This window comes from Tamandua tetradactyla, chromosome 16, assembly GCF_023851605.1.
Source record: "Tamandua tetradactyla isolate mTamTet1 chromosome 16, mTamTet1.pri, whole genome shotgun sequence".
Taxonomy (NCBI): Eukaryota; Metazoa; Chordata; class Mammalia; order Pilosa; family Myrmecophagidae; genus Tamandua; species Tamandua tetradactyla.
In genome coordinates this window covers 23,695,662-23,719,516 of record NC_135342.1, presented here as the reverse complement: position 1 = coordinate 23,719,516, position 23,855 = coordinate 23,695,662, and the positions used below count along the sequence as shown (strand labels likewise).

Below are 23,855 nucleotides of genomic sequence, written 5' to 3'. Positions count from 1 at the left end.
AAAAAAGGTAGTATATATCCTACAAGAAAATATTAACAATAAAAAGAAATAAAACACTGATACATGTAACAACAATGTAGTGATCCTCACAAACATTAATGTAAGTGAAAGTCAGTCCCAGAGGCCCACACACTGTACAATTCCGTTTACATTAAATGTCCAGAATGTGTAAATCTGCAGAGGCAGAAAGTAGCTTAGTGGTTACCAGGGGCTGGGGTAGATGGAAGGATTGGGAGTGATGACTAAGGGGTGCTGGGTTACTATTGGGGGTGATGAAAAATCATCTAAAATTGACAATAGAGATGGCTGCACAACTATGAATATACTAAAAACCAGTGAATGCTACACTTTAAATGGGGGAATCACACACCAAGTGAACTATATCTCAACAAAGCTGTTACCATAAAGGACAAAACAAAAAATCTACTGAGAATCTACTATGCGCCTACTAGGAGCTGAGGAGGCTGTGGTGAACGAAAGCATGGAACTTAGCATCTAGGTGGAGATGGAAAGGGGGAGACAGAGTAAAGAAAATAAATAAGTAAATGATACAGTATGTTAGAAGGGAGAAAAATAAAGCAGGGTATGGGGGTTGAGGAGGAGGTGACAATTTTAAATAGGGTGATCAGGGAAGACCCCTCTAACATGACATTTAGATAACTGAAGGAGAGAAAGGAGAGAACCATGTGGTTTATGGAGGAAGAGTGAGGAAGAGTGTTCCAGAAGAAGGAACAGCAAGTCCCACATCCTGAGCCAGCAGCTTATATGGCATGTATGAGAAACAGCAAGGAAGCCTGTGTGGCTGCAGTGGAGCAAGCAAGGAAAGTGGCAGGAGACAAGTTTGAGGGGGAGGGGTAGAGCACGAAAACCAGTTTTCACTTAGGTAGGATTAGCAGACATTAGAAAAGTGCTGAAAACATATTAGTACCAATGGAGATTTTCTCTGCAGTGTTGAAAGGGAACTAAAGAAGATCACTTTCTCCTGTGATGATTCAATGCTATTCAACGCCAGGACTACTTGTCCTACACCGTCCTGCCCCACACTTCCTTCCTGCTGAGCCCTGCTCCCCACACCGACCCAGCCCCTCTCCTCCATCTCTTCCGCCCTCTCCCTTCACCCTGCTCCCTTCTACACACCCAGCCCGATTCGGATCCTTCTCCCTCCCTCCTCCTCCCCCTCTGTCACAGTTCCTTTTTGTTTACTATCACACACAATCTCCCCACTGAACGCAGGACAACCTCCCCCAACCCCCTCCCTTTTGATGGTATAAGAGCATTTAAGAGTACCTATAGGCATGCCTAAGAGTTACTTCCGGAGGACCTCTGCTGTTGCTCAGATGTGGCCTCAGTCTTTCTAAGCCCAACTCTGCAAGTGAAATCATTGCCCTCCCCCTTACGTGGGACATGACATCCAGGGGTGAAAGTCTCCCTGGTGACGTGGGAGGGAACTCCCAGGGATGAATCCGTGGGATCAACAATTCCATCCTGACCAAATGGGGGAAAAGACATGTAATTAATAAAGTATCAGCGGCAGAGAGAGTTCAAATAGAGTCAAAAGGCTACTCTGGAGGGTTGCTCTGACGCAAGCTTCAGGTAGAACTTGCTACCTATCATAACCTGCCAAACCCCAACCAGGACCATTCCAGCCAATTCTAAAGAACACACAGAGCAATTTATAAGATTCCACAAGGGTTCCAGGCACTATAGTAACTTGCCAGAAACTTACAACCTCCAGATGGGTCCCTGGTCCAGTTAAGTCCTGAAACCTAGCCCAGCTACTCCAGAACATCAGATAGTTCCTGCTTCCTAACCCATATTAGTGACAGACCCTTCCAATATGAGAAATTTAGAATTGCCATAGTCCAAACAACCCCAATGAGAGGTATGGAAAGATCAAAGGTGATGGTGGAATTATACACAGAAGATAGGACTTAACAAATGAATAGGAATGCTGAATCTTTAAATTGATATCTCTTTTAGTCTCTAGTATGTTAGAGCAGTTAGAAGTGAAAACCTAAAATTGCGAAATTGTAACCCATATTAAAGTCTACAACTAATTGTGGTGCTGTGCTTGGAAATATACAGCTTTTTTGTATTTATGTTATTGTTCACAAAAAAAGGAAAAAAAAAGTCAATTGTGATGATAAAAAAGTATTTTAAGCCCTCTAGCCTCCTATGTTCTGGAACAGCTAGAAGGAAAACTATGAGAGGATCGTATGGTAGCCCATGACAAACTCTGGGATCCATCCTGTAACCACTTGTTGAAGAGTGCTTTGAAAACTTGCTTTTTTATTTCTTTGCTCTGTATATATGTTATACTATACAATAAGAAAGTTGGAAAACAAAAAAAAGCTATATGTACATCAGAAAAAAGAATATTTAAGAGTAAAGACTCTGGAACCAGACTGCAGGGCTCAAATCTGCCCCTACCACTTACTAGCTATGTGGCCTCAGCAGGTCATTTCACCATTAAACCTCTGTGTTCTCATCTGCAAAGTGGGATTTTACAATCACTACTTACCTTAGAGGATGGCTCTGAGGGTCAGGTGGATTTCTATGCATAAAGCACTTGGGACAAGGCTGGGTGCATGCTACTCTAGAAGTGTTGGCTATTGTTAATTATAGCCTGGTCTCATAACCCCTGCCTTCCACCCCAGCCTGCCTTCAAACACACAACTGCTTGGCCTGCCTCCCCACTTTTACAAAGGATGTCACCTATGCCTGAAATGCCAACCCCCTCCTGTCCTCCTAGCAAGCTCCCCTCACCCTCCTTAGCTGCCATCTGATTTGCAAAGCCTACCCTAAGTCGTCCGCATCTGAGACTCTTTCAACTTCTAGCCTGAGATCATCCCACCCTTCACTGACTTCTGCTGCACCTCTTATTGCTGAACATGACCACAAATATGACTCGGCTTTGTACTTGGCTTCCTTAGGTCCAATTTCAACCTTCTGGCTTTTACTGCTGGATGGGGACAATACAACAGGCATCTCTCAAAGAGTAGGGCATGGAAAAACCTCAATAAGTCAGACAGGGCAACAACTCCTCATATCCCAGGTACTATGTATCCAGGACCCGAGTCAAGCATCATGTAGATGCCTCACAACATTCTTGTGAGTGATGACTATTATTAGCCCCATTTTAACCCATGAGAAAACTGAGACTTAAAAAGGTGAAGTCATTTGCCAAAGGTCACAAGTGGCTTTACTAGCAAGTGGCTTTACTGGAATTCACAAACGAGTTCTCCCTGATTCCAATGCTCACATAATAGCTCCTGTTGTACCTTCCTTACATGCCAGGCACCAAGTATGTCTACATCTCAGGTGTTTTCTCACAATCATCCCAGGAAAAAGGTTAAAAATTATTTCTACTACAGATGAGAGTGGCAGATCCAAGATGACATGGCCAGTAACTAGAGGGCCAGGACTTGGACTGAAGTCAGTCCAGTGTTTATGGTTAATGCTGATGGAGGGCTTACAAGCTAGGCACAGTGTCTTTGCAAGATTCCAGTTAATGCTTATCAGAATCCTGTAAGTACTAGTATTCTCTCCTTATTGCTGCAGAATTCCCTGCTGGATGCAATCTCCTTTCTTCATCATCTTAGAAACCCATCTCCAGTGCTGACTTTCTGAATAATGAAAATTATCACAATAATAAGAGAAAAATGACAGCTCCCCCAAATCAAGTTACTACTATGGACCAGACATCCTGTGCTAAGCCCTAGAAGGCTTGGATCCAAATCCTGATTTTGCCACTTCCTAATGTGACTCTGGGTAAGTGGCTTAACCTTCTTGAACCTCACTTACCTCAACTGTAATATAAGAACGATAGGAGTACCAACTCTTAAAATTGCTAAACCGATTAAATGAGTTAATAAACGCAAAGCCCTTAGAACAATGTTCAGTGGGTGGTAAATGCTACATTAAGTATGCATTGAATAAAATAAGTAAATCTTTAGGGAGCTAGGTAAAAAAGGAAGCAGACTTGGTAAGTCAGTCATTAGTCTAATGTCAGTTGTGTGCAAAGTGTGAGCCAGAAACTGAGGATAAGATCATCTACCACGGTCCAAGGGATCTGACAATGTGAAAGTATTTAGAGCATGTTATTCCTTTTTCAAAGTTTCTTCTCTCAGTTTCTATCTATAATTCAATCAATTGCTCTGCTTCCACTGTATTTCAGATTAAGTCTTCCTTCTTATCACGGCCAAGCAATGCTAATTTTCCAACTAGAACAGCAACACAAATTTTCCTTCTCAAATTAACTGACTGGAAGTAGATGCATCTGTTGTTTTAAAGAAAAATCTACTACTACAAGATACAGCAGAACTGGCCAAATAGGAGCAGAGGATTTTAACTGCCCAACTCCACATTCCAAATTTTTCTTACTGTGGTCTCTGAGCTTCCTCTCTCCCTCTTCCTCCTTGGGTGTCTCAGCTACACCAGTGACTCCTGAAATTATTATTATTATGATGATGATTATTAAGCTCCTACTGTGGCAAGGCCTGAGCTCAAGAGCTTTACATACACATTTATCAGAATCCTTACAATGACCTTATATTTGGGAATATTAGCTTTCGTTCTACAGATGAAGAAACAGAAGTTCGGGGAGGTGAAGGCACTACTCATTGTCGCACAGTGGAGCTGGGTCTAACTTGAACCTAAGTCCATCGGCCTCCAAGCCCAACAATCTTTCACGCTCCCACAGCCACATAGTTCACTCCAGGTGCAAACAGCCTCAATATTAACAGTCATAGTAACGAAGTGAGCACTATGTGCTAGGTGCTGAGCTCGGGGCTCCCACATGCACGAGCTCGACTCTAACCCAGGACCGGGTGCTGGAGGTGGATTCTGACCCCCATTCTACAGAGGAAACTGAGGCTCAGAGAAAGAAGTCTCTTGCCCGGGGACGCATTCCGGAGCTCCGGACGCCGCCCATTCCCACCGCATCCGGCCCAACATCACCACCCCCGGCCCGCGCCTCACCTGGCCCACCGGGCCCGCGCCCACTCGCGCAGCCCGCCCTCCCGCCCGGCGGCGCCAACTGTCAGACCCTCCTCCCTCGATCCCGGCTGCCAGCCCCGGAAGTCCCACCCACGCCGCCGGAAGTCAAGCTGACCTGCCCGCGCCGCTCTAGCCCGCCGCGCCGCCACCAGAGAGAGTGCGGCGACTGCCGTCACGTGACCGCCCTCTCTCTCCCGAACGCTCTGCCTCGCTCCGCCCCCGATAGCGAGAAACATGTCCAATGAAAAACCTTCACACCTGACCCGCGTCGGTCCGCAGTCCAGCAGGAGTGCGCCTGCGCGCTTGTGGCTGTGGGGGCGGCCGGGCGGGGCTCGAGTCTGGAAGGTGCGTGCAGGGCTGGGTCCGGGAGTGGGAGACTTGGAGTGCAGGTATTGTGCTATCTGGGGGCGCGGCGCCTCGGCCCACCTCTGTGGGTTGTCCTCTCGCCTGTAATGCATTCCTCCCCTTATGTCGTCCTTGATCCCTTTATGTCGCCTTTCCTCCCCTATGTCACCCCTCCCCTGCTGTCGCCCTCCGTGAGACTCCATCAACCCTCCTTAACTCGCTTTCCTTCCCCTTAAGTCTCCATTGCTCTCGTGTGCCGCATTCGCCCCCTCCCCTTTAATTCGCCATCGCCTTCATGATGTCGCTGTACCCCTCTCTTGTTGCCTTTGCACCTTTGTCGTTCTCACTTCTCTTCGTCATCGTACCCCCTCTCTGTGTCTCCGTCCCCCGTGCCACTTCTCACGTACTCGCCACCGCGCGGGGTACTGGCCCATTAAGTTGGGTGCGCTGAAATCCCCATTCCACCACAAAATGCCTGACACCTTATCACACCTTCCCAGTATGAGCTTCCTCGTCTGTAAAGCGCTCACAGGAACCCCGCCACCTCCATCAGGAATGACTGAGGATTCTGAGAGTTTGTTCTTGTGATATGCTCAGCTTGGTGTGACATTTGTGGCCAATATTGTTATTCACCGTGTCCTCCTCACCCTCATCCTATCACCTTCATCACCTCCAAAGCAACCTTGCGGATCTCTCCTTCTCACTGTCGTCCCTTCCCCCCAGCTACCTTCCTCATCACTGCGGTGTCGCCACACTCCCCATAGCAGGATACCCTGTGCGGGAGCTGCCATCCCATCCCATACCGTGATCCTCACATTGCTCCTCACCTCCGCCATGTTCCCATACCTGAGGGGGTGACGTATCAGCCACTGCGAATCTTGCTCGTGCAAAATTCAATGGTTAATCCCTATTTCTTTATCTCACTGGATTGAGTGATTGCCTTACCCACCCCCAAAATAAGGGTTTTTAGCTAGTGCTGTGGATGTCGAGAGGAGGGTTGGGGGAAGGGGAGTAGTGGAAGTAGGTAGCTTAGACCCAGGCCTTAGCTTCTGGAATTGGGGGTACAGATTGGTGAGGCAGGTCCCCCCACGGTGCAGTAACACCTCAACCATCTTAAATCTCCAGGCAGAAAGGTAATCTCATTCACTCAGCTGGTCTTCAGAAAGGTAAGTGTTAGGAAATGTAAGCCCAGGGGTTGGCTTCAATCTCAGTTCTCATGCTTTCTTATTTCTGGCACTTAGTAATTCCATAACTGAATGACCTCAGCCAGGTGATTTTTTTTTTAATTTTTTTTAAAATATAACAAAGAAATGCAAACATTCTTAATTTTTGATCATTCCATTCTGCATATATAATCAGTAATTCACAATATCATCATATAGTTGCATATTCATCATCATGATCATTTCTTGGAACGTTTGCATCTATTCAGAAAAAGAAATAAAAAGACAACAGAAAAAAATTCATACATACCATACCCCTTACCCCTCCCTTTCGTTGATCACTAGCATTTCAATCTAAATTTATTTTAACATTCGTTCCCCCTATTATTTATTTTTATTCCATATGTTCTACTCGTCTGTTGATACGGTAGATAAAAGGAGCATCAGACACAAGGTTTTCACAATCACACAGTCACATTGTGAAAGCTATATCATTATATAATCATCTTCAAGAAACATGACTACTGGAACACAGCTCTCCATTTTCAGGCAGTTCCCTCCAGCCTCTCCATTACATCTTGACTAACAAGGTGATGTCTATTTAGTGCGTAAGAATAACCTCCAGGATAACTTCTCGACTCTGTTTGGAATCTCTCAGCCATTGACACTTTATTTTGTCTCATTTCACTCTTCCCACATTTGGTGGAGGTTTTCTCAATGCCTTGATGTTGAGTCTCAGCTCATTCTAAGATTTCTGTCCCACATTGCCAGGAAGGTCCACACCCCTGGGAGTCATATCCTACATAAACAGGGAAAGGGTGGTGAGTTTGCTTGTTGTGTTGGCTGGAGAGAGATCAGCCAGGTGAATTTAACATTCCAATGCCTCAGTTTTCACATTTGCCAAATGAGTATGAAAACACAAATTATTCATTCAACAAACATTGCTTAAACATGTATTATGTGTCCCAACACTATGCTAGACCTTGGGGACAAAGCAGAGAACAAAACTCCCAGGCCTTGTGGAGTTTATATTCTAGCAGAAGTAAAAGATAATGAACAAACAGGTAAGTGGATTATATGATTAGAAGGGAAATGGGGAAGATAGGGTTGAGGTTGCAGTTTTAAATAGGGTGGTCAGGGTAGGCTTTTCTGAGAAGGTGACACTTGAACACAGACTTGAAGGGGAGAGAGAGGCGTGGCTTTCTGGAAGAAGAGTGTTCTAGGTAGAGAGAACAGCAAATGCAAAGGCCCTGGGGTAGGAGCAAACATGAAATATTTAATAATCCTGAGGAAGTCAGTGAGGCTGGGGAGGGCTGAGTGACAGAGAGAGGAGTGGGAAATGAAATCAGAGGGGTGACAGGGATAGATCACGTGGGGCTTGGTGGGCCACAGAGAAGACTTTGGCTTCTACTCTGAGTGAGATGGAAGCGACGGGAGAATTTGGAACAAAAGAGGGACGTGATCTGATGTGACATGAAGCCATCACTCCAAGCAGCAGCAGCTCCAGAACTGCTCCCCAGAATGGGTTGGCAAGAGGCAACCTGGTTGGAAGGAGAGCCCAAACGAGCTCTTTAAGATTGCATTCACATATCCTTTATAGTTGGAGAAAGCTTCAGATCTGCCTGTCAAAGAATTGGGGCAGAAGGGGACCCTGGTGGGGTTTTTAAGAGGGTGGGCAGAAGGGCAGCTGCAGCTGTCCAGATGTAAGAGGGCTACAGTGTGGGGCCCTGAGACACCCAGCTTGGGTTCAATTCCTGCCTGCACCATTTCCTGGCTGTGTCCTTCTGTACCATGACTTAACCTCCCTGGGTGTTTAGTTTCCTTCTCTGTAAAGTGACACTGAAAAAAGGGGGGGTGGGGGCAGCTGTTGTGAAAATTGAAAGAGTTAATCCTTAAGAAGTGCTGGAAGCAGTGCCTGGTTCAATAAATATAACTAGCCCTACCCGCCTCTCCCCACATCCGTCCATCACATAGGCTCGGGCCTCCCTCCACGTGGCAGGGTCTAGGAAGACGCAGAAGGGAGATTCTGCCTTATTTGTTGATTCACACATTGGTCCCACACTGTAGTGTCCCGCTTGGTGAAGAACCGAGCTCTGGTTCAAATTCCCAGCCTGTGAGGCCTAGGTGGGTGGGTGGTCTCCTCTGAAAAACAGGGAGACTCACATTCTTTTTGCCCCAGGTTTGCTGTGTTGTTATTTTTGACCAGGGACATCCCTTGTGATGCCACTGTCCGCCTCCCCTGCTCTATTTTTCCCCAAGGCATGTGCTGTTATCTCTCATTTATTCTTTCATTCCTTCTGTACAATGTCATCTGTACTAGGGATTTTTTTTTTTCTTGTTTTTTGCTGTGTTCCCAATTTCTAGAACAGGGCTTGGTAGCAAGTAGTCACTGAATAAATATTAGTTGAATGAATAAATTAGTGAACTGGCTGGGGAGCACCTGCTGTGGACCATCCTTGTGCCCCTGTCCTGTCCTCGTGGGACTCCTTTTCCAGGGGGGGTGACAGACCCTTCAGCAACAAGTGATAGCCCAGAATGGTCAGTGCAGGGGTGGGGAAGGCACAGGCAGAGGGGCTGGGACCTGGGTGGGGAAGCCCAAGGACAGTGAGCATGAGCTGAGACCTAGGAGACAGGAATGAGCCACACGAAGAAGAGGAAAAAGTGTGCTAGGCAGGTGGAACAGCTGTGGGAGGGTTTAATGGTAGAAGTGGGGCTTCGCTTCAAGGAGCCAAGGATATTAAATATGGCTGAAGCATAAAGGCTGGAGAGAATGGAAGCCAAGGAAGTTATCAGGAGAAGGTCACTCAGGGCCCTGGAGCCATAATGAGAAGCTGGGCACTGGGGAGCCACAGCAGGATTTTGAGAAGGGGAAGGACAGGTCAAAGTCAGATGGAAGGGGATTGGAGGAGTGGAGAGTGAAGGCTGAGAGCCCAGGGAGGTAGGCAGCTGGGGAGGGGACTGAAGGAAAGGCCAGTGTGGGTCTATGGGGAACAGAAGAGGAAGCGGGTGGGAGAAGCATTCAAGAGCCAAGTGGACAGACTTGGGGACAGGTGAGGGCAGGGCAGCACGAGGCATAGGGCTTGGGTAAAGTCACAGGCGGTACACCAGCTGAGACCTGGAGGATGGGTAGGACCAGGTTTGGGAGAGATGCTGATGACTGGGACATGATGGGTGTGAGGGGCCCAGGGGACACCTGGGGAGAGGTGTCTAGGGGGCCACTGGACCTCCAGAACTGGAAGCGAAGGGAGAGGTGGGAGCCGGAGAAAGCTTGATTGGGGTCAGATTGGGGAGCTGACACCGTAGTGGTGGACGATGGTCTGCAGGGACCTGACTATGTAGGGCCTAAAGGACATGGTGAGAAGTTTGTCCTTTGTCCTGAGGGCATTGGGGAACCACAGAGGGGTTTTAAACAGGAGTGGGCAGCTTAGGTTTCTGCATTCCAATTCAGAAGTATTCACGTTCATGATGCTTATTCTGACCTGTTTAATTATTTTTCAGACTGGGCATCCTCTCCCCCTAGAAGAGCAACTGTCTTGAGGGGTCTGTTGAAAACAGGTTCTTCTGTTTAACAAACAAAAAGTTTGCAAAACCAGTGCTCTGTCTCGTTTTCTGTAGACTTGGCCACAGATAAGGGGCCCGCACAACCAAGTGATAGTTGGCTCCTTTAAACACAAGAACATTTTTCTTTTGAATCATTTAGAAGGTCCATAGGCATTGTATTTGCCCCTGTGCTCTGCCACTAGGCTAGTGCTTCCTATGTGTCTCAGCAGCTAGATGGGCCCACACCCTCCTTTCACTCTCCACTTGTTTTGATTCAACCTGGAATCTGTTTTCCCCCATCTCAGCCCTTCCTTTCAGGCTGAGATGCTGTTATCTGCACTCCCTGTATCTGCTCTGGACTTAGAACTGAGCTGATTATCACTGGGTATAAATCAAGCATCACTAGATCTAGAGGGACATCTACAAGTCTTTTCTTAAAGTCTTCCATTCTCCTGCTTTCCATTTCTTTGCTTTCAGCAAATGTTTATTGCATGCTTACACTGTGCTGGGCTCTGGGCGTGGAGCAGCCACAGGCTTGGCTTCTCAAGGCACACATAAAAGTTTAGAATCTGTGATCAAAGTGCATATGGGGCACTAGGGGACACACAGATCCCACCAGCCAGCAGATATCCAGGGTTTACTCAGTGCTGGACTCCGGGCTACCAACCCACCCTGGGTGACCTCACTGAATTCTCCCAGCAAAGTTGAGCTTGGTATTATTGATCTCAGATTTTCAAAGAACAGAAGCGAGGCTCAGGGAGAGGCACTTTCTTCCCCAGAGCCAGCTGAGATCTGAACCCAGGTGATACCCATACTCCCGACCATTTGAAAGCTGTGGCCCCCCAATTGGGTATGAGATAATCCCTGTTTTACCGATGAGAACTGCAGGGCTCTACTAAATGGAGTCCCGTACCCCTGATCACTCAGAAGAATATGACAGATGTGGGACTGGAACCCCAGACCCTGATGGAGGAAAAGGGATCACGTATCACTGCCCAGGGATGGTGTGTGTCTTGAAAGCCCCATGGGGTTTGCTTCCTCCTTTCCTGTGTGTGGGCTGTGGTGTCATGCCCCAAGGCAGGCAGCGCCACAAGCCAAGGGGACTGGGAGGAATCTCCACACCAGCAAGGAAACAGAGCGTAAAGAGGAGCATTGCGGAGGAGCCCTATGGGGATTTTGGGTTCCTGGCAGCACAGGAATGGAGATGGGCTAAGGAGGCAAGACAGCCCTCGCCCGTCCAGCCTTGCCACCTTGGCTGCCCGTACCCACTGTCATTACCCTACCTTCATTTTCATCCTGCCCTGCCCCCCCCCCCCAGGAACATTTTTCCAGCTGAGGCCATAGTCCTTTCCTTGCACCCACATCCAGTCCATCTGGAAATCCTATTGGCTCCACCTTCCAAATATTTCCAGAACCTACTCACTCCTTGCCCCCGGCTGCCCCCACCCTGCTCTTGTCCACCTCTGTCTTCTATCTGGACCGTCACAGCAGCCTCCTCCCTGGCCTCTCTGTCCCCACCCCCCACCCACTGCCAGAAGGACCCTGGAAACACCTGGAGCTGCTGTTTAACGAACTCGGTAGCATACATGAGAAATGTTTTCTCCCCTGGTTCCGGAGGCCGGAAGTCCAAAGCCAAGGGCCACACCCCCTCCAGCGTCTCCGGAGAAGAACCCCTCCTTGCCTTTTCCAGTTTCCGGGTCCTCCTGGTGTTCCTTGGCTTGTGGCTCCATCACTCCAGTCTCTGCCCCTGTGGTCACATGGCCTTCTCTGTGTCTTCTCTTCCTCTCTTAGAAGGACTCTTATCATTGGATTTAGGGCCCACCCTGGTAATCCAGAATGGTCTCCTCGTTTCAAAATCCTTAATCACAACTGCAAAGACCTTTTTACCAAATAAGGTAACATTCACAGGTTCCAGAGATCAGGACGCAGACATATCTTTTTGGGGGCCGCCATTCAACCCACTGCAGCAGTCAAGGCAGATCAAGGTCCTCTTCTCCTCAGAACCCTCTGTGGCTCCCATCTCACCATGGTCCAGATGGCCTTACGTGATCTAACCAGGCCATGTCTCTGCCTCATCATCCACCACTACCACCCCCTACCGCCCCTCCCACTCACTCCACTCTAGCCTCCTTGTCCTTCCCCACTCCCACCTCTGGGCCCTTGCACTGGCTGATCCCTCTGCTTGTAACAGTCTTCCCCCAGAAGTCCACGTGGCCCCTCTCTCCCCTCTTTGAAGTTTTTCCTCAGTTATTCCCTTCTCAGTGAAGAGCCATCCCTGACCTCCTTAAAATTGCAAAGCATCCCAACCTCTTCCCCTCCCTACCCCACCATGGCCCTCTTCCCTGACAGTCCATAGCACTTAGTTACCTTCTAACATAATTTAATTCTTTTGTATTGTCTGTCTCCCCTTATACCTGTTTTGTTCACAGCTATTTCTCCAGTGCCTAAATAATCAGCACCTGGCACATAATAGGTGCTCAATAAACATGTGTAGAGTTAATGAGCCAACTTATGAAGTAGTTGCTACTGTTATTGTGCCCATATTCAGATAGGGAAACTGAGGCATAGAGCCATTGTCCCTTATCCAAAGTCAAACAGCCATATAAGTGCTGGAGTCCCAAATCAAACAGATTATCTGGCTACCCAGAACTTACAATATTAACTTCCTCGCCCATCTAATCTAGTCCAAACACTTTAGGTGCCTTGTTTTGATAACAATATTACAAAAGCTAAATTCAAGTCCATCATTACAGATCTGTAATCACGGTACAGTTTGAAAGCCAAAAGGTCATTAACAATTGAAATGAAGTCCGTCTGTGTTATTCCTAACTTTTGGTTTATTAGCGTAGCATCTTGGTGTTTTCCTAGCCTCAGAGTTCCCTCACGTTTCCACACCCCTCCTCTCCCTCAGTTTTGTTTTTACTCATCTTGGTTTCTCTACTTTCACATCTACTGGTGTTCCTACTCCATCTTCTTAAATAACGTGTTTCTCACCCAGGCCTTAAAAAAAAATAGCCAGTTGCTTCCTGTCCCAGGCCTTCCTGCCCCTACCCCACACCCTGTGGTCAACCACCTCTGAGACTTTCATCTACTGCCACTGGACCTCTGGAGTTTCAAATAACCTGCGTCTGCTGCTGTTTCTTGCTGGACCCATTCTCCCTATCCCCAGCTGTCCTCCTGCAATGAGAGGAGAAGCTCATGCTGTGCTGAGCCATCGCCCATCAGGGATTGGGTATTGGTAGGGAGGGACTTCCAAATTATCCCTTCAGTATAGACTGGGTCTTGGAAGAGGGGTAAATTAAACTCCCTTCTGGAATTTTCTTTATTTTTTTAATCGCAGTAATGTATGTCCATGATCTTTTCCTTTTTTGTGACAAAACCAGAGACAAATGTGCTCACTTTATACTTATTTCTTAACCTGCACAGAGATTTTCTTCTAGACTTTTCTGTCAACTTAAAAAAGGAAAATAGCCTTGCAATGAAAAGCAATCCTGATCCACCCCCAATTCCCACGCCTTGAAGGCAGCCTCTTCCAATGCTGTTGCTTCTTCAATAGTGTTCCTTTTCTATGTGTTAACTACCTTGGACACAGGGAGAGGAGGTCTGCCCCATCTCCAGATGGGGGGAGGGAGTCCCCAGTTGTGGAGTTAAATCTTGCTTGGGAGGTGAGAACCCCTGCTCATCCCCTCCAGCCAGAAGCCCGCATCTCAAAAACAACAACAACAAAAAATTTAATCCCTATCAGAATATCCCATGGCTTAAAAAAAAAAAAAAAAAAAAAACCACTGTAGTTCAACAGGCTCCAGCACAAAATAAAATCACCATCTCCTTCCCCTCCTCCCTTCTCTCCTCCCATAGCGTGGGCTGTCTTCCTGATTTTATTGCTGCATCTCTGAATCATATTCGACCTTGATCTCTCCATTTTATTTTATTAGCTTCAAAAAGTATTCATTTTAAATTTTATTTATGTATTTATTTTTGACTAGGTAATGCATCGCCCTGGTACAAAAATTCACAAGGTTCGTAAGACAGGGAAAGAAATGGGGGGAGGGGTCCCTTATCCTTTACCTGTGGGCTCCCAGGCCCACACGGGAGCGCTGGGGTGGGGCGTAGCAAAGCCCATCCCCCATCCATGGACTGCCCCCCAGCCTGGGCAGGCTGGCGAGATGAGATCTCGGGGGGCTAGGCCCCCCTCATCCCTGCGGAGAGCCGGAGCTGCGTGCACATTGCGCAGACTCCCCGCTGCAGTGGGCGGAGCTCCACTAGGCCCCGCCCCATCCCTCCGCCCGCACGGGCTCTGCTTGTCGGGGCAGAAGCTGGGGCCCCGCGGAGGTAGCAGCTGCCGCCTGCCGAGTAAGGCCGAAGCCCCTCAGGGTCAGAGGGGGATAGGCAACGGGCTGGGGGCTGCCGGGGAGCCCCCAATGGTCCTGAATTCCCGGCCCGAGCTGTCTGGTGGGTACTTGGGGATGAGGGTGGAGGGGCCACCTGGAAAACAGCCCCCTGGACGGTCCCAGGGCTCGAAAAATCCAGGCAAAGGGATTAGGGGCTCAGCTGACCCCTCGTCCAGGGCTGTATTTTTAGAAATGTCTAGATTAGACTCAGTGGAAGGCTCAGGGAGGTTGCCACTGGGGGCCAGTGTGGGTCCTGTTTGAGGGACGGGAGTGACAGGAGAGAAAGCAGAGGCTTTGGACCTTCAGATATTTCGAAAACCCTGCTGACCAACGGCCAGCTTCCTCCTTTTGGGGTGGCGGGCGCGGCGCCAAGGGCCCCCATGATCACGGGTGAGGAAGCCCAATGGATTCTGTGACCCCAAGACTCATCTGCTCTCTGATGTCTCCGCAAAGCACAGAACACCTCACGCAGAGCCAGCTTTTGTCCCCTGCAGTTTGGAGACCCTGACACACCCACCTTCTGGGCTCCTGTCTGCGGACCCCCCAGCTGCCTGGCAAGATGAAGCCAAAACTGATGTACCAGGAGGTAGGTGGATGGAGGGGGCAGGGGGGAGGGGTTGGGTCCCGCGAAGGGTGAAAGACTTCCCTAAGCCACCCTGTCACCCCCTAAACCCCCTCCCCCAGCTGAAGGTGCCTGCTGAGGAGCCCGCCAGTGAGCTGCCCATGAATGAGATCGAGGCATGGAAAGCTGCGGAGAAGGTAGGAGCCGGTGGCCAGGGCCCCCTCCCTCTGCCTCGGGTGTGGGGGGAGCCGCCCCTCGGGCTGGCTGACCCCCTCCTCCCCTCCACAGAAAGCTCGTTGGGTCCTGCTGGTGCTCATCCTGGCAGTTGTGGGCTTCGGAGCCCTGATGACTCAACTGTTTCTATGGGAATACGGCGACTTGCATCTCTTTGGGCCTAATCAGCGCCCAGCACCCTGCTACGACCCCTGCGAGTGAGTGCCCCCCCTCCAGTGGTGGTGGCAGGGACTCCTGAGCCAGGGACGCTTAAGCACACTGATCTAGGTCTGTGCTCAGCCGCACCCAGTGACGGTGACGGTGATGTGACGGAGTGAGGAGGTCACAGACTCACCATGCCCACTCACAGATTCTCCCCTCCATCCCCCCATTCCCTCCCCACCCCCAACCGTTCCCATGACAGCAGCAGCAGCATTCTCCATCCATGTCTGTGGGAACGCACACTCAGTCTTCCTGCCACATCACAGACCCACACCCCTTTCACGCAGAGTCACAAGTCCAGGTACACACAAATGCACACGGTTGTCCATCCACGTCCAAAGGCAGACAGGTGATGTCCGAACCTGTCTTCTCTGGCCCCGCCCCGTGGCTGACGCTGCCTTCTCCCCCTACCCCAGAGCCGTACTGGTAGAGAGCATTCCCGAGGGCCTGGACTTCCCCAATGCCTCAGCGGGCAACCCCTCCACCAGCCAGGCCTGGCTGGGCCTGCTCGCGGGTGCCCACAGCAGCCTGGACATCGCCTCCTTCTACTGGACCCTCACCAACAATGACACTCACACCCAGGAGCCCTCCGCCCAGCAGGTACTGGCAGGCAGCAGGGCTGGTGGCGAGGGGTGGGGGTGGGGGATGTGGAGGGGGCTTCCCTGCAGCCCGGGAGACAGGTGGACATGTCACAGGCATCTGATTGGACACGGTCATCTGGAGACCTCTGAATGTCAGGGTGTGGGTTTGGTTACAAGGGATTAGACTGGCAGATGCTGCCCGGACCGCATCCCGCTAAGAAACAGGAGGACAGGTAACAAAAAGCTCAGTCTCAAGCCAGTCCGCCACTTCCCAGCTATGTGACCTTGGGCAGGTCACTTCATCTCTTCCTGGCCTTCACTTTCCTTATCTGTAAAGTGGAACTGATCTATAGCATCTGCCTCTCGGGGGGATGAAATGGGTTCATCTGTGCAAATTTTAGCTCAGTGCTGGGCACAGATTCAGCCCTTTGTAAGCACGTGCTATTCTCACATCTTCATTATGCTTTGCAGACTTTAAAAACATAAAGCCTCAAGATTTGGAAAAGAGTAGCCCACATGAATAACTCTTTCCACTGAAAGACATGATGATTTTTCTTTTTTCCCCTCCCTGCTGCCTCTTTCTGCGGACAGTGGGCTTAATATTTCCTAAAATTGCAGGCCTGCCCAAGCGAAAAGGCACAACGAATGTTGAAAACAATATGAGCTCCTACTCCCTGCTGGCTCACGCCGAACTGGTGAAAAGCATGGACGTTGGAGTCAGAGGATCTGGGTTCAAACCTGGCAGCCCCCACTGAGCTCTCCCAGGCTCCGTTTCCTCACCTGCACTGCAGGGGTTCTAATCAGACCTGCCTCAAAGGGCCATGTGGGAATTCAGTGAGCTCAGACAGGAAGGGCCTCAGAACAGGGCTTGTTGATGGTGCATGGTGCCTTCCAGACCCTCAGCCTGGGTCTCTCCCCAACGTGCCACAGGGCCCCCAGAGGCCCCTGCAGTGCCGTGAATCGCGGCTTCCCATGCTGCATCTCATGAAGATCTTGGGGAGGGACAGGAATGACATTGAGGGTGACCGTGGGGCACAGAGCAGCAGCTGTTTAAAACAGACGTAAAAGGGGTTTAACCTATAAAGCCATCCCAGGGTGTTCTGGTGCAACTTAAACCTGCTCACTTCTCATCAACTCTTAAAGCCCATAGGGGCATCTCATGGGGCTGGAGGTGGGACTGGCCCGGCTCCTCCCAAGCTCTCCTGCCCCCTTAGGGTGAAGAGGTCCTCCGGCAGCTACAGTCCCTGGCACCCCGAGGTGTGAAGGTCCGCATTGCCGTGAGCAAGCCCAATGGGCCCCAACCGCAGGTGGACCTGCAGGCCCTGCTGCAGAGTGGTGAGCTGGGGAACAGCTGGGGACGCCGGGCTGTGCCTGCCCACGCCAGCCCCTGACCACGCCGGCCCCTGACCACGCCCCCGCCGGCCGGTTGCAGGTGCCCAGGTCCGCACGGTGGACATGCAGAAGCTGACTCATGGTGTGCTGCACACCAAGTTCTGGGTGGTAGACCAGACCCACTTCTACCTCGGCAGTGCCAACATGGACTGGCGCTCCCTGACCCAGGTGAGGCCTCGCCCCACTCCACTGGGTGTCCAGCCGCCAACGGCAGCTCTCCTCAGACCCCGAGTCCGTGGTGGTCTCCCAGCTGCCTCCTACCAAGCCTCCCTGGACCTCCCTCTATTGCCCCCCTCTCCCTGCTCCAGGGAGGGCTGGGCTTCCTTCTGGCCCCTGATGGCAGCCACCAGCCCCTCATGGGGCCTGCAAGGCGCTGTCCACAGACTTGACCTTCCTGTTCAGTCCCTGAACGTCTGAGGCTCCAAGTCCAGCCCGGTCCTCGGTGACGCTGGGAATGTGATGGTAACAGGTGGACGTCCTGGAACTCTCAGTGCAGTGGGGAGACAGGCCTGTCACCAGGGACATCACCGAGGAGCCAGGGCCGGGATGGGGTGGGGAGGTCCAGGCTGAGGGGCCAGGGTGGGATGGGGGAGGCGCAGAGGCCCAACCCTTGGTATGGAGTAGTTTCCCAAAGGAAGCGATAACTTACCTGATACCTGAAGCATCAGCAGGAATTCGGATGTGATGGGGAAGAGGGACCAGAGTAGGCTTTGATGTTGAGGTGAGAGAGGACATTAATTCATCATTCATTTGCTCGACAAATATTCCCAAATCTGTCATCTCACCACCTCGGCACACAGCTCTGGCTGAGACGCCCCTGGTTCCTGTCCTCCCAGCAGGTGGATGGGCCTGTCACCACAGTGAGGAAGAGCCCAGGGGGCTGGGAGGGCCCCGGGATGCCCAGAGCCCATCAGCTGAGGCCTGAGTAGGGGATGAGCTGGGAGAGGAGAGCAGGCAGAGCGGCGGCCTATGCAAAGGTTCAGGGGACCTGGATCTTTGGGAAAACGAAATGATTTTCAGTAAAATTGGACTCAAGATCTGAGACTTGACTGAAGTTCATACCCATGTCAGGACTTTTCCTATCAGGGAGGGGGGAAACTGAGGCAGAGAAGGAGAGGGAGAAACTGAGGGGGAGGAGGAGAATAGGACAAAAAGGGGGGAGAACAAGAGGGAGAGAGCTGAGGGGCAGAGAGACCAAGAGGCAGAAACAAGAAAGACTAAGGAGAGAGAGGGGGACCGAGGGGCAAAGAGGGGGGTGGCTGAGAGGCAGAAAGGGGGAAAGGGGGTAGGGGAAGAGACCAAGAAGGAGAGGGAAGGGGGGGACACTGAGGGACACAAAGGTGGGAGACTGAGAAAGGGGGAGCAGAGACAGACCAAGGAGCAGAGAAGGGAGACCAAGGAAGTGCCCCTGTCCATGGGTGCTGGCTGCTGCCCTGGGCTCAACACCGCCCTCCACAGGTAAAGGAGCTGGGCGTGGTCATGTACAACTGCAGCTGCATGGCTCGCGACCTGACCAAGATCTTCGAGGCCTACTGGTTCCTGGGCCAGGCAGGCAGCTCTATCCCATCCACCTGGCCCCGACCCTACGACACCCGCTACAATCAAGAGACACCCATGGAGATCTGCCTCAATGGCACCCCTGCTCTGGCCTACCTGGCAGTGAGTCTGGGGATCGGGGGGTCTGCCACGCCAGGCCACATCCCACGCTCATGGGCTGCATCCAGCCCTGCCCAGTGACAGGCGGGGAGGGGGTGTCTTGATCGTTAGCCCTCACCCCTGCTCACCATCCTGCTCGCCTCCCTCCTAGAGGATGGGTGCACGCCCACCCAGCTATTGGTCTAGCTCTGTGCTATCCAAAAGAGCCGTGTGTGTGTGTGGCCTTGAACGTCAACTTAATTAAAATGAAAGAGGTTTAAAAATTCAGTTCCTAGGTCACACCGGCCACATTTCAAGTGCCCGAGAGTCACAAGTGATGAGCGGCTTCCCTGTTGGATGGACAGTGGAGATCTAGAATATCACCATCAGGACAGAAAATTCCACTGCACAGCACTAGCCATTGCCCATGGCAGATGCTGAGTGCTATAGACAAGGCACCACTGTTTTTAGCTGTTGATGTTTTCACTAGTTGGGTGAGCCAACAGGGCCGCTCTGATCCCCCAGAGCTCCAGACCCCACCCCGAGAGTGCAAGGTTGCTAAAATAATTAAAAGCCCAGGTAGGGGAGAGTTTGACTTCTAGCCCTGGTACCTCTCGGCTGTGGGACAGGTGATGACTTCTGCTGGAGTTTGGGGGACCCCATTAAGTATCACCCCTTTCCACCCCAACTTCAGAACCACAACAGCAATGATAATAAAACCCAATGGCACTGGGTGGGCCATGGTGGCTCAGCAGGCAGAGTTCTCGCTTGCCATGCTGGAGACCCAGGTTCGATTCCTGGTGCCTGCTCATGCGAAAAAAAAACCCAGTGGCACTCACTAAATGCCCCATCCCACGAAAATACTCACTGTGACCAGGACACATCTCTCTGCCATCACTGCTATCTCTGCAATAATAATGATGACAGTGGTAGCAACAAAAATATTGTCATGAATAACTATAATACTATAGTTGTACTCATTTAACCCTCACCATGACCCTACAAGGTAGGTGCTATTATTATGTCTATTTACATAAAAGGTGAGTAAGGTTTGGAGGGCTGAAGGGACTTTTCCAGAACTCCCCAGCGAGTGCCTGGAGTTATCGTGGGGGACACTCTGCGAAGGAGTGACACCTGCCTGCCCAGTTTCTTCCTAACCTCCCCCATGTACTCCAAAGTCACATTCCCTCTCCAGGACAGGAATGAGGCAGGAGGCAGAGAGGAGACAGGCCAGAGCATTATTGGGTGGAGTCCCCTAAAAAGTGAAGGATGGGAGGGTGGTGCAACAGTGATTCAGTGGCAGAATTCTCACCTGCCATCCTGCCATGCTGGAGACCCAGGTTTGTTTCCTGGAGGCTTCCTATACCAAAAAAAAGGTGAAGGATGGGAGTGTATCAGCTGTTTGTTGCTTTATACCCTAAAACATAATGGCGTAAAACAAAACGGGCTTTATTTGCTCACCATTTTGTAGGCCAGTAGTCTGGGCTGCATTCGGCTGGGCCACCCTTCTGTGCTTACTTGGGTCGCTCACGCAGTTCTACCTGGGAGTTAGTGATCCGAGATGGCCTTGCTCCCTCATCTGGCGTGAGTGTTGGCCATTGGCTGAGCCGCACGTCCCCAGCAGGTTAGCCTGGGCTCCTTCACACAGTAGCGGTGTTCCAAGAAGGCAGATCCCAGTGCACAAGCGTTTTTCAAGCCTCTGCTTGCATCAGCTCTGCTGATGTCCCAGTGCTTGGAGTTATTGTGGGGGACACTCTGCGAAGGGGTGAGTGCGGGGAAGCCTGACTCAGCAGGGAGCATTAGGAGGGCGGTCTCAGGACCCACAAGGGACTAAAGATTCCCCCATAATGACTTCCCCTTTGGGAGCTTTGGTGTTTCCTCATTGGAGAAGTGGGGCTGACAGCAATGCTTTTCCCCTCAGAGGCTGTCATGAGGGTGGTGAAAAAAGGGGTGGGCTGTGAGTGAGTGAGGGAAGTAGCGATTAGAGCAGAGATTCTCAAACTTAAGCAGCATCAGAAGCCCCTAGAGGCCCCACCCCAGGATTCTGATTCAGTATGTGGTGTGCAGTGAACTTGAATTTCTAGCAAGTTCCCAGGTGATGCAGATGCTGCTAGACAAGGGACCCCATGGCAAGAATCACTGGTATAGAGTGTAAATTCTGGAACCAGACAGCTTGGGGTCAACTGTGGCTCATTTATCAGCCATTTGGCCTTAGGCAAGTCACTTACCCCCTCAGCCCCAGTCTCCTCACCTGAGGAGTATAGGGACATGGTAATTGTCCCTGCATTCCTAGAGGCCGAGGAGTAGGGGAGATCCCACCCACCCCACTTCAGAGAGCCGCCTGCACATGGGGTCCGCCGGCACGGGACCCCCACCCCGGTGGGGTGTGTGTCTTGACTGTCCCCTTGCCCTCAGAGTGCTCCCCCACCACTGTGTCCGAGTGGCCGCACCCCAGACCTGAAGGCTCTGCTCAGCGTGGTGGATAGTGCCCGGAGCTTCATCTACATCGCGGTCATGAACTACCTACCCACCATGGAGTTCTCCCACCCACGCCGGTACCGCTGAGGCTCGGGATGAGAGGGGGCTGCCGCGGGGGAGTGCTGGGGCTCAGGGGGGCGGGAAAGGGGGTGCCCAGGCGAAGGCCAGATGGAGGCAGAGCCACGGGGAGGGGCAGAGGAGTCAGACAAGTGGCAGAGAGATGGGGTCCAGGGAATGGGGGTGGGGCTACCAGGAGGCAGAGATAAGGTTTGGGGGAGTAGTGGGCAGAGGAAAGAGAGAATGCTGGGGTTAGGGGGCTGGGATGGGATTGGAGGTCTGAGGCAGGGCGTGAGGGATGTGCGATATAGGAAAATAAGAAGTGAGGAGTATAGGCTGCAATTTAGGGGGGCGTGCGGCCTTAGGATTTAGGGAGCAAGGATAAGGGCTGAGTGTATTAGGATGTGGGGTTTTGTGATCTGGGATAGGGAGAAGAAGGATGCAGTTTGGGGGACCCAAAGAAGATAATCTGGGGGTAGCAGGTGATGGGAGGCTTGTGATTTGGGGAGAAGTGGGATCCAGAAACAGGGGGGCTGCATATGGGGTTTAAGGAGGTAGGAGCAGGGACTGGGAGCCAGCGATGGGTGGCTTTGGGGTTGGGGGGCTGTCCCGTGGCTGAGGACGAGACCCGGAGTAAAGCCGCCCTCCACATCCCCACCCGCCCCCCCAGGTTCTGGCCGGCCATCGACGACGGGCTGCGGCGGGCTGCCTACGATCGGGACGTCAAGGTGCGCCTGCTCGTCAGCTGCTGGGGCCACTCGGAGCCCTCCATGCGCGCCTTCCTCCTCTCCCTGGCCGCCCTGCGCGACAACCACACCCACTCCGACATCCAAGTGGTAAGCGCCCACCCCTACCCCGGCCCCGCTGCCCCTGGACGCGGCAGTCCTGGGACACAGCCGTCGCAGGGGAGCGCACGTGTTCCCCTGGCCAGGAGGACCCAGAGTGAGCCGTGCCGTGATGGGGAGACCACAGGGCAGAGGGGTCAGGGCTGGGGTGGGAGGTCAGGACAGGGGAAGCCCAAAGGAAGCACCTGACCCAGGCTGAGTAATCAAGGAAGACTTCCTGGAGAAGGGGACATATGAGGTGAGGCCTAAGGGATTGGAGTGAGGCCCCTCAGCCCTTCCTTTTAGAGAGTGTTTCCTGAGTCCCCTCTCGGGGGATTCCATACCAAACAGCCACACCCCCAGTGCCCAGTTGTCGCCCACCCCATCCCCAGACCCTGGGGCTTCTGTCCCTGACACTCCTTGCCATTCCCCCTCACCTTTCCCTCAGAAACTCTTTGTGGTCCCTGCTGACGAGTCCCAGGCCCGAATCCCCTACGCCCGGGTCAACCACAACAAGTACATGGTGACTGAGCGCGCTGCCTACATTGGTGAGGGGCCGGGACTGCCGAGGCAGGGGGAGGAGGGCGGGGGGGGGGGACTCTGGGCACCAGGCTGCCCCGCAGGGCCTGACCCCTGCCCCCCACCTCGCAGGCACCTCCAACTGGTCCGGCAACTACTTCACGGAGACGGCAGGCACCTCACTGCTGGTGACGCAGAACGGGCGGGGTGGCTTGCGGAGTCAGCTGGAGGCGGTGTTCCTGCGAGACTGGGACTCCCCTTACAGCCACGAGCTTGACGCCGCGGCCGACAGCGTGGGCAATGCCTGCCGCCTGCTCTGAGGCCTGGTCCAGCGGACAGGCCGAGGCCTGCGTGGCTCCTGCGGACCCAGGCCCCCCTGTCTCTGTGCCCCCTGCTTCTGTCTGTCCCCCTTGTGGCACCACAGGCTCTCCCCTCTTCTCCCGCCTCTACCTCCGCCCCCACTGGCCTGATGCTGTGGCCCCAGGACCCAGCAGAACTAGGGGAGGGATCAGCACCCCAAAGAAATAGGGGTGCATGCTGGGCCCGGACCCCTGGCCCACCCATCCCCCCCCTTTCCCGGGCCAGGAGGGCCCATGGTTATAATAATAAATAACTTGTCTGTACAGCCTGGGCCTGTCTGAGAGCTGGTAAGGAGGGGTGTAGAGAAGCTGGCACAGGCCTCAGGTAGGACCTCTTGGTGTGGCTGACCCTGCCGTGTGTGAGCTGCCATGGATGAACCCTCTGCGTGTGACCCATGGTGGGCTAGCATAGGCTGAGTCCTCACCAAATAGCTGGCACCTTAGCATGTTCCCAGCCAGAGGAGTGTGGACTGAACCCATTGCTGGCCCATCCCAAGAGTGGACCAGCACGTGCTGAACCCAAGAGCCTACCCCAAGCGTGGACTCTCACCCGCCAAGTGAATTTACACTTTGCAT

General features: G+C 52.1%; 2 protein-coding genes across 24 annotated transcripts in view; one reads left to right on the top strand and one right to left on the bottom strand.

Moving 5' to 3' along the window:
• C16H19orf47 (chromosome 16 C19orf47 homolog) overlaps positions 1-5,146 on the bottom strand; it is a 54,113-nt gene extending 48,967 nt beyond the window's left edge. Inside the window, exon 1 of one of the 4 annotated variants that reach the window (XM_077131853.1) lies at positions 5,114-5,146. The gene's annotated coding sequence lies outside the window, so the exon portion shown is untranslated. Of the gene's footprint in view, positions 1-2,521; positions 4,335-4,383; positions 4,941-4,980; positions 5,023-5,113 lie in introns of those variants that run through there. The other 3 variants (XM_077131851.1, XM_077131854.1, XM_077131852.1) reach the window with 3 other exon arrangements.
• An 82-nt stretch (positions 5,147-5,228) lies between these two features.
• On the top strand, positions 5,229-23,545 carry PLD3 (phospholipase D family member 3). Of its 20 annotated transcripts, none has more exons than XM_077131849.1 (14): positions 5,302-5,343; positions 6,469-6,509; positions 14,033-14,065; positions 14,932-15,023; positions 15,122-15,196; positions 15,288-15,430; positions 15,851-16,034; positions 17,230-17,350; positions 17,448-17,575; positions 18,866-19,066; positions 21,458-21,597; positions 22,248-22,413; positions 22,850-22,949; positions 23,053-23,545. In XM_077131849.1, exons 4-14 carry the CDS (start codon positions 14,997-14,999, stop codon positions 23,238-23,240), a joined length of 1,473 nt encoding a protein of 490 aa, XP_076987964.1. In that variant the 5' UTR covers positions 5,302-5,343; positions 6,469-6,509; positions 14,033-14,065; positions 14,932-14,996; the 3' UTR covers positions 23,241-23,545. The 20 variants fall into 20 exon arrangements, with proteins under 20 accessions (XP_076987965.1, XP_076987950.1, XP_076987962.1 ...); XM_077131839.1 differs by having other exon boundaries at positions 5,304-5,343; positions 14,896-15,023; XM_077131841.1 differs by having other exon boundaries at positions 5,304-5,343; positions 14,891-15,023.
• Positions 23,546-23,855: the final 310 nt, after the last annotated feature.

What these genes read in the sequence shown, in the direction of transcription:
- PLD3 (XM_077131850.1), top strand. Translation starts at nt 14,997, where the DNA reads ATGAAGCCAAAACTGATGTACCAGGAG. An exon ending in CAAAACTGATGTACCAGGAG is followed by an intron (nt 15,024 to 15,121) that starts GTAGGTGGATGG and finishes CCCCTCCCCCAG; the next exon opens with CTGAAGGTGCCTGCTGAGGA. An exon ending in AGGAGCCCTCCGCCCAGCAG is followed by an intron (nt 16,035 to 17,229) that starts GTACTGGCAGGC and finishes CTGCCCCCTTAG; the next exon opens with GGTGAAGAGGTCCTCCGGCA.